The sequence below is a fragment of the Pantherophis guttatus genome, chromosome 6, assembly GCF_059756535.1.
Source record: "Pantherophis guttatus breed Tessera chromosome 6, ASM5975653v1, whole genome shotgun sequence".
Classification (NCBI taxonomy): domain Eukaryota; kingdom Metazoa; phylum Chordata; class Lepidosauria; order Squamata; family Colubridae; genus Pantherophis; species Pantherophis guttatus.
The window spans coordinates 76,846,885-76,856,751 of record NC_142068.1 but is presented as its reverse complement, the minus strand read 5'-3'; the positions used below and the strand labels follow the sequence as shown (position 1 = coordinate 76,856,751).

The 9,867-nt window shown below is 38.5% G+C and overlaps 1 protein-coding gene across 3 annotated transcripts; it reads left to right on the top strand.

Annotated features, from left to right (window-relative positions):
* Positions 1-457: 457 nt before the first annotated feature.
* Positions 458-9,633, top strand: SAR1A (secretion associated Ras related GTPase 1A). Of its 3 annotated transcripts, none has more exons than XM_034426002.3 (7): positions 458-780; positions 3,212-3,287; positions 4,136-4,255; positions 5,131-5,196; positions 6,028-6,131; positions 6,705-6,836; positions 8,324-9,633. In XM_034426002.3, exons 2-7 carry the CDS (start codon positions 3,230-3,232, stop codon positions 8,438-8,440), a joined length of 597 nt encoding a protein of 198 aa, XP_034281893.1. In that variant the 5' UTR covers positions 458-780; positions 3,212-3,229; the 3' UTR covers positions 8,441-9,633. The 3 variants fall into 3 exon arrangements, with proteins under 3 accessions (XP_034281893.1, XP_034281895.1, XP_087727906.1); XM_034426004.3 differs by lacking the exon at positions 458-780 and adding an exon at positions 839-1,061; XM_087871780.1 differs by lacking the exon at positions 458-780 and adding an exon at positions 883-1,091.
* Positions 9,634-9,867: the final 234 nt, after the last annotated feature.

Here is a 9,867-nt window from a genome sequence, read left to right as displayed (position 1 = left end):
ATTTTTTAAATTTTCGATTTTATTGATTTTGGGTTTTAAATTGGGAACTTTTCGATTTTGCAGATCTGGGATTTTAAATTGGAAGTGCCGATGATTTAATTTATTTTTAGTTTTTTCTTAACTTTTGTATTATATGTGTTTTAAGTTTGGCTGTTCACCGCCCTGAGTCCCCTTGGGGAGAAGGGCGGTATACAAGTTGAAATAAATAAAATAAAATAAATAATAAAATCCCCCCGCCCGTTTCGAAACCCGCCGGCCGAAACTGCCTTTCGAAACCTGCCAACCGAAACTTGTTATAAATCTCTCAACTCAGGATTCCCTCCACAAGGCAGGAAAAATTTCCTCCCCACCCTCTGACGTCAAAAGAGCCAACCAATCACATCCATCCAGCCCCGGGAAACCAAGCAGCCTCTCGGAGCCAGTGGAGTCAGAGGCGGGGGGGGGGAGAGGGGGGCGTGGCTTGCGCTCACCGTCACGTGCCTTGGAGGCGGAAACCTAGCGCGTGGCAAGAACCCGTCGCCGGCGCTTCTCTTTCCCAAACCGGAAGCTGCCCGCCGAACTCCGTCACCGCCGAAGGAGGAGATGCTACGTATTTCCGGCGTGGAGGTGGCGGCTTGGGGAGCCAGTGAGTGAGTGAGCGTGAGAGAGAGAGAGAGCGACGGGAGGCTTCGCCGGGAAGCGAGAGAAAGAGAAGGAGAGTCGTCGCCACCGCCACTGTCGTGAAAGGCTTTTTTTTTTAATCCGCCTGGCGAAAGGAGCCGCTGCTTGTCTGCGAGGAAGGTGAGGGAGAGAGAGAGGCGACGACCGATGGGTTTTCGGCCTGAGCCGGCCGGTGGGCGGGTATAAACGAGCGGCTGGGAGGGGGGGGGGCGGAAGGCGAGCAAGTGACACGCAGGCGAAATGAGGGTGGGGAGGCCGCACTCCCCCCCCCTTTTCTTTCGGCGGATGGTATCTCCCGTTCTTGAGACTCTGCTTGGGACCCGCCAGAGATTCCCGGGCCCCCCTTTTGTAATCCTGCCTCCCGAAGCCTTGGTGGATCGCCCCCTCGCCGTCTAGGATTGGTGGGTCCTGATCCGATCCCTTCTCAATAGGTGGGAAACTGGGGCCGCTGGTGGGGGTGGGGGTGTCCCCCCCACCCTGAGCCCTATTTGGGGTGCCGCTTTCCGCTCTCCTGCGGCTGAATTTGGGGGTGGGGGTGCATCGACATTGATCTCGGGTCTCGCTTTTGTCGGTTTCTCTTTCGGAGATTCGCTTTGTTTAGAAATCGGCAAGGTCGAGGGTGAATCTCCCCCCCCAATATGCTGGGACCCCCCACCCCAAAGCCGTACAATTATTATTGTTTCCAAAATTTAAAAAAAAAATGGGGGGCAATGGGGGGGTGTTTCTGGTGTGCCGTTTTTAATGGCTGCTTTTTAAAAAAAATGGTCTTTTTATGTTTTTAATTTTTTTTTTAAGCTTAGCGTTTAATTTTTTTGGGGAGGGGATTCTGCTGGAGGGGAAGGCAATAATAATAATAATAATAATAATAATAATAATAATAATAATAAACCCACAACAACGTTATGAAATAAATAAAGAATAAAAGATGCCGATGCTTGGAATAGTATGGCAGAACTGGGTGGTGTGGGATAAAGGGGGGGCTCCAATAGTCCAATAAGGCCTTCCTTGTTTTTTGGGGGGATCCAGCAATGATTCGGTAGGTCGATTGGGAAGCATCAAATTTATTCTCCTGCCACCCTCTGGGTTATGCAACTACCCGGTAGTTGTTGACCAGGTTATGTGCTTTACACAAGGATCATGTAACTGAAGTAGATTGGTCGCTTTTTTAAAAAAATCCTTGATTTTGGCTTTACCCTTAAGGTGTCCCCATGCCCTGCCATTTGCAGTGTATTTTTCTCTATTAAAACGGCTCTTCTGTTTCGCTGTCAGTGATTGGAAACACGGTATTTGTTGTGTGCCTGTCCAATACTCAATTGATCTTTGGCGGAATAAGCTTCCCCCCCCCAAAAAAAATCTGGTGTAAAGAGAAGAATGCAGTTGTCTTTCTTTAGCCCAAATTAAGAATGGTTCATTGAGACATTTCTTCGAAGTGTGCAATATCATTTCTAAAAACAAAGGTTCCGTTCTCTAGAGTTAACTCCTTAGAGTTATTCAGAAATTTGATTATTTAGCAAGTGTCAGTTTCTTAACTGGAAAAAAAAAATCTCTGCTAAGAAATACGTACTTAACAATTTAGTGTCTTTCAAAATTGTGTTTTAACTGTAAAAATCATTTTGGGAGCTGGATTAAGCCTGGGATTGATTTGGATAATTATATTAAAGAATTACCTGCTTTATCAATATGTTTAATTCTTGAAAAAGAAAGACAGGAAAAGCTGGTGAGAATTTTATTTAGAATTCAAAATGGAGAGAATATAGTAGGCGAATAATAATGAAACCTCCAGGCTTTGTGCTAGTGTTCCCAACACCCTTCCTTCCTTTTAATCAAATCATGCTCTTACAGTTTTAAGAAGCTCCTGTAGATTTTTTTTTTTTTCATTTTTCTATACTGCTTTTCATTCCAGAGGAACCTAGCATAGTTTATGAAAGAACAGTAAACCAACCTTGAAAAAAAATAAAGCAAAAACTTCTTAGAAATAATATATTAATATAAAATTCATTTTTAAAAACTGGCATTTTAAACCACTACATCACCCTGGGCAATTTGTTATCCTACTAATGTCTGTGGGAGCAATTATGTTTCCAGGTTTTGTTTTGTTTTTTTTAAAGAAAACCCTGTGATGGCTAGCCGAACATGTCATGGGGAACCAGTTCATAATTAGGAACTGCCACTGAGGTCTTGCTTGACTACCATATTGTCAGCCAAGTGCACTGATGGCAGCACAAACAGTGTGATCTATTAAAAGGTCATAGCTAAGATTATCACTCTGTCTTTTGCCAATTCTGTCCTTCCTCTGCTCAGAACAGAACTCAATTTCTGTTCATCTGAGGTTAGGTATCACAATCCTGTTGATACCGCATAGAATGACGCTGAAGCTATTTTGTAAGTGTGATTTGTTCCTGCTAACTTCAGAACTGAATTACAATATTTATTGTCAGGACTTGAATATAGAATTTCTATTGGTTCCTACTTCACAGGTGAACATGTTTCCTTCCTTATATGGCATTAAGACATTTAATTAAATATGCTTATTTAATATGCTTATTTCCAGGTACACAATTCTTCCATTATGTCATTCTTGTTTGAATGGATCTATAATGGCTTCAGCAGTGTGCTGCAGTTCCTAGGTAAGACTTTAAATGTTTAGCAATGAATAATTTTCAGGAGCTTATTTATTAACTTAAAAATGAGGGATTTTTAGATTGCTATAGTAAGGAGGCAATAATGCCTCTAAAATGTTAATTTTCTCTGGTCAGGTGCCAGTTTTATCTTTTCATTTTTTGTATCATTCTATAAATGATATAATAATAAATTCATTCTATAAGTGATTGAAATGCAAATTACACTTGTTTGTGATGTATTTTGCCTTATTTTATAAAGCTAAATGAATGGCATGGATAGCAAAATAGTGAAGTTAAAACTTTAAAATCAGTCTACTTTGCTTTTATATTTGCATCCTTCTAGAAATATAGGGAACTTTAGCTTAGTGTTACACATAATATGGAAATATTTCAATCCTCCCCCCTCCCCAAAATAGTGCATTTCATACATTTTGCTGAACCATTTTGATTCAGACACAAAGGGGCAGAAATGAAGCCTAAAACTCTTGGTACTTCAACGTTAGGGTTGATAGAAAATCCATTTGGGAAGTGTAAACTAAAATACAATAGCACCAACACCATCCCCCATAGTAGCTGCCAGTGTGATATATCCCACTGAATGACTTACTCCCTTGATCTTCCCTGTGCCTTTTTTTCTCACCCTCCTGCTGCCAAAGCATCATGGCATTCATTGCCAGTGTCCAGTGCGGCACACATACTTCCACAATTTCCCCACATTTTTCCCTTCCGAATAGCTGCTTGTAGGAGTCATAATGCAAATTGCACTCTCTGTTCGCTTTGGGGAATAAGAATGCTCAATAGGCTTAATCCAATAAATAATTCATTTTATTTCATACATGCTTTTTTCCCCACAGGATTGTACAAGAAGTCTGGGAAATTAGTTTTCTTGGGTTTGGATAATGCAGGCAAAACTACTCTTCTGCACATGCTAAAGGATGACCGATTGGGTCAACATGTTCCCACATTATATCCAAGTAAGCACCATATAGTTATGGAATTTTGCATTGATGTCATTTTAGAACATTATTGTATGATAATGTGGAAGATTAGTATACTTAAAAAAAATAAAGTTGTTTCATGTTTGTGCTTAATTGTTTTGAAAATGACATTTAAATTTACTCCTAATCCCAGTATCTTGTGAGGCTTATTACCTGGAAAGAATAAGAGAGATTAGGCTCAAGATTATGATTTGGTGTATTATATAAAATGCAAATATTACTATTACAGTTCATGGATTACATTTGAGTTAGGAGAATTGGAAGATTCAAGATACGATTTTCAGTATTAGTGACCTTTTAGAGTAGCTGAAGGCAACATGTGCCTTCCAGAGGTTGATGAACTTCAGTTCCCACCTGTCCTAGCAGAAGTGATTGAATTATGGGAATTGCATTCCAACATCTGACATGTCAAATTAACCTGAATATATTTTAAGATCATACACAGCTTTCCTCCTTCCATTTTTTTATGGACGTATCGGGTTTTAATTCCTAATCAGCATCATCTTTATCAAGAAGCTTGGAATTTTGGGGTTTCCTAAAAACTATGCAATATTTATATGGAGTCAGTTACCAAAGTAAGCTATTAAATCCTTTAAACTGGGTGTGTTCAATCAGAGGTTAAATAGACATTTATTGAGGGTGCTGTAAATTTATTCTTGCACTATGCAGATGTTGGATTCACTGGTTATATAAACCCTTCCAGTTCTTTACTTGTACGAATATTTCTGAAGAGCATTAGGCTGGGGAAGGCTGATCTTAACGTATCTTGAATAGTTTATGCCTTATGGTAATTGACATTGTAAAGAACATACCCACTACTAAAGGCTATAAAACAATTTTCTCTCCTCTAGCATCAGAAGAATTAACAATTGCAGGAATGACTTTCACCACTTTTGATCTTGGCGGCCATGAGCAAGGTAATCAATATCGATATTTGTTATTTTGTTATTCTCTTATTCCTGGCTAATCTGAGAGAAAGTGTCCTTTATGCAGATAAAATGTTCTACTAATGGAGATGGAGATTCGATCACATTAAGAGATCACTGAATTTCTATGTTGTCCATATTTATTCTCACATTCATGAAGATTACAGCAGGGGCATGTCAATATATTGCTATATATTGGCTTTAAGGTAAAATAAGTGCACAAGTACAGGTAGTCCTCGACTTAACAACAGTTCATTTAGTGACCGTTCGAAGTTACAACCGCACTGAAAAAAGTGACTGATGACCATTTTTCACACTTATGACCATTGCAGCCTCCCCATGGTCACGTGATATTCATTCAGATGGTTAACAACTGACTCACATTTATGACAGTTGCAGTGTCCCGGAGTCATGTGATCGCCTTTTACGACTTTCTAACAAGCAAAGTGGGGAAAGCAGATTCACTTCACAACTGTGTTACTAATTTAAGAACTGCAGTGATTCACTTAACAAACATGGGTGGCAGAAGTCGTAAAATGGAGCAGAACAAATTTCTCACTTAGCATCATAAATTTTGGGCTCAATTGTGATCGTACGTTGAGGACTACCTCTGCAGAATCCTCAAGTACTGTGTTAAGCACACACATCAAACCACCTAGCTTAATTAAGTAGAAGGCTTAAGTGCATTATAGGTTGAATTGTGATATCAAGCTGGAACATGGAAGATAGCTGAGGATGCTCAAAATACATTTTTCATCCCTTTATTGGTGTTGGTGCTATGGTGTTGCTATATTTTCACAAGTGCTTTTCTTTTCCTTGAAGCGCGGCGTGTCTGGAAGAATTATTTCCCAGCAATTAATGGGATTGTCTTTTTAGTGGATTGTGCAGATCACTCTCGTCTTTTGGAATCTAAAGTGGAACTGAATGTGGGTAACTTTTTCCTTTGAATGCACTAGTACTAGTTGTAGTATTTATATATCCCTTTTCTGTCTTGAACAGCAAGTTAATTTAAAATGTGCACCTATGAGCAAAAAGGAAACTAAATACTAGTATGAATTTAGTATGAAAGCCTGCTAGGTGACTTTGGAGCAGTCACACTCTGTCAGCTCAATTCATCTCACAGGGTTGTTGTGATGAGGAAAATAGGGGGACAGTGTGTTAGTTATATTTGTCACCTTGAGTTATTTATAAAAATAATAAAGGTGGAATTAAAAAAATCTTTAAAAAGCAGGCAAAGTATAAAGCAGTACTTGTACATAATTTGGAATATGTTTCTAAAAATGAGTTGTAAGTTACATGCCACCATTATGATATTTAGATTTATGAGGTCATGTTGTGACTTAAAATATTCCAAATATAATCAAAATGAAATATTATGTATTATGTATCTATTGTCTATTAATAGCATTTTCAGAAATTGGGTTTGGAATTCTTATTTAAAATTATTAGTTGCTTTCTGTGGTTACATAGTTGCACATTTTCCCCTTTTTTCCCCTTAGGCACTAATGACTGATGAGACAATATCCAATGTGCCAATTCTTATCTTGGGTAACAAGATTGACCGACCAGAAGCTATCAGTGAGGAGAAACTGCGAGAGATTTTTGGTCTTTATGGACAGACAACAGGAAAGGTAAGGAATCCGAGCTTGGTTCTAAAATTAATGTATCTTATTTTTCAAAATATATTTTTCTGAATATTATGGTATACCAAGATTCTAACTTTGGCTCTTAAAATACCACAGGAACACAAGTAACAATTTATATTAGATCCATGTATGGTACAAATGAATTTATTGGATTAATGTAGAATAGCCTAATTTTATCCTTCTTTCTGTTTACAAATGAATGTTTTGTATGGTTAGTTAATAACATATTTAGTTTTTATAAATCAGAGTATACGTCCTTGGAAGCCTGAATTGTTAACTTTGTGATTGTATGTTGGTGCATTGAGAATTTAAATTAGAATCAAGTGCAGTTAGGTGTGACAAATAAATTGGTGTTTAAATGGATACAAGACAACTAAACTGATTGTGTACAGTAGCACCAATAATAATAATAGAATTAGGAAGGATATATTGATAGGATATATACCAATGGGTATATATTATACCCATTGGGCATAATCAGTTTTATACTTGTACTTTCCTTTGGAAAGACTTCAATTAATTTAGCCTCCAGTGGTATCTTGATAACTAAAATATTCTCACACTGTTTTTTTGAACATCGCCATTTTTGGTGTCTGATTAGTATTTTTTTCATTCTGTTTAGAGATTGTCTTGGGAAGCATAAGAGTATCTTTAGATGATAGATAAGAAAAAATTGTAGCATATGCCCTTTACTGTAGGCTTAAATAGATTATTTGTGATATCCCTTTCCTGCCAGAATAAACCAGTGCGATTTACCATTCAAAAAATATATTAAATTGCACAAAGGTTTCTTTTCTTTTTTGAAGCACACTTTATTCTTAAAATGTCCAGAGACTGCATAACCTCAAGGGACATGAGGTAAAGGTTGCCCAACAAGTTTCTCAGGTCATTGATGGAGCTTATGGTTGAGCTCCATGATTGGTTCCCCCACCCCCACCCCACCTTTCCTTCAGGTGCACAGTTCTGAACGTTTTCGGGCAATCTTTTTTGTTAATTTCATTGTAGCTCTTGGATCAGTATCAAAAAACTGATATGCCAGGGCATATAATCAAGAATGATCTTTCAACTTTTTGCTTGGAACCGAAAGAAATGCTATATTGTGGGCTTTGACAATTCGAATTGTTCATGATTACAGAAATACTATATATTGCTGAATTTCAAATTAAAAGCTTAATGTATTTTATATTTGTAACTGTATGAAAGAAAATCCAAAGTTTTTCATTTTCTTTCTCTCCCTTTTCCCTTTAGCCCTTGCAATTTTCCCATCTCTATTTTTTCCTGTCTTTTTTTAATATCTTTTTTTTTAGTAGAAATTAAATTAAAAAAAATTATCTTGCAGCTATCAAATCAGATATGACTATATGTTTATATACAAAGCTGTGTTTGTCCTGGTCTCTGGGATTGAATGCCCAGAATTTCTGCCAGTGCAGTTAAAAGGTTCCTTTTGAATGAATTTCTGTTTAATTCTCCAGGGGAATGTGCCATTGAAGGACCTGAACACGCGTCCTATGGAAGTGTTCATGTGCAGTATACTGAAGAGGCAAGGCTACGGTGAAGGTTTTCGTTGGCTGTCACAGTACATTGACTGATACTGGAGAGACAGATCTATTCCTGGACTGATCCTGTTCACAAATTCCTTATGGACTTTTCTATTAGAACATGGAAGACTCTCCATCTGCATACTGGCAACAACCAAGAGACTCCTTTCTTCAGTTACCCTACATCACAGTGGTGACACAATTCTTTTCCCTGTGTCTGGGAGATAACATTCTGTACACTGGTGCAGGTTGTCACTTCCAGTGGCCACGGATTCCTATGGAAACCCTGGCTTTCAGTTACAAATGGGATGAGCGAAGCTGGAATGCCAAGCTCTCTGCGCGGCACTCTATGTGGCTGGAAAAGAGGACATGTCTCACCACTGTGGCCAATTGATTTCAAAGAAAGCAACTATATTTTTTAAAGGAAGTGTTTGGTGTAAATGGCGTCCCTTTAGATTTTTCTTAAGTTTAGCATTCATCCTGTTCAGGCCAGAGTCTGTTAGGATTTTTTTTTTTTAAAAAGAAAAAAAAAGAAAGAAAAAAATCTATTTAATGGTATTTAGGCGGTTCCCAAATGACCGAACCAGCTATCATGATATTCAAAATCTTTAGCAAACAAAGAGAGGTGGCTTTCATAGCCCTGTATGGTGGTTGCGCTGTCACACTGCTCAATCATGAAGATGGTGCTATTGGGACTGACTTGTGCAATGATATTTTTCTTTAACTTACAGGGAATTTAGTTGGGGGTGGGGGTGTGGGATGGAGTACACACACAGGCACAACTTATTTAGCCTTCCTTGTCATGTGCAGGAGTCTGAAATGTGGTTGACCCCTTTTTTTGCCCCACCTCTAAAAGTTACTATCACTTTCCTTAATGGCAGTCTCTTTTTATTTCTTCTTCTTCTTCTTCCTCTTTGCAGCACCAGCAGAAAGTTTGTCTTGGACCTAACAATACACGATGTTCTACATTGCAGGCAACTGCAAAAAAACAAACAAACACCGTAGAAATCATGAATTTATTTTTTTGGGGGGGGGGTTGGTTATTGTAGCATTAAATTGTTCCAACAAGTGCGTATCAGATGCTGTTACTGTAAACTAACCCTGTTTCTTTTACACTCAACAGAGCTTGTGTTTGAATTTTCATTACTTGCCTAGACATCTTCATTTTCACTTAAAACAGGCGTTCTTCTCCTTGGCTGGAAGCGTGAAGATTCTTTTAATTAAAACTATTTAGTGCTCGTGGACAGACTTGCTTTGGTGAATGCAAGGGACCCCATGTCTGAAGACACTGGCTTTCTGACTCCCGTTGCAAAACGTGAAATGCAAAATGGCAGTACACTATGGGCACTTAACTCCAGGGAATGATAACACTAAATGGGTATGGGTGTATTCACTTAAATCAGGGGTGTGAAACTAGGGTCCTTTTATGACTGGTGGGCTTCAACTCCCAGAATTCCGGGAGTTGAAGTCTACCAGTT

Bases quoted from the DNA above. Each gene is read 5' to 3' on its own strand.
- SAR1A (XM_034426002.3), top strand. From the start codon at position 3,230: ATGTCATTCTTGTTTGAATGGATCTATAATGGCTTCAGCAGTGTGCTG. The intron at 5,197-6,027 runs GTAATCAATATC...TTTTCCTTGAAG, and splicing joins TCTTGGCGGCCATGAGCAAG to CGCGGCGTGTCTGGAAGAAT. The intron at 6,837-8,323 runs GTAAGGAATCCG...TTAATTCTCCAG, and splicing joins ATGGACAGACAACAGGAAAG to GGGAATGTGCCATTGAAGGA.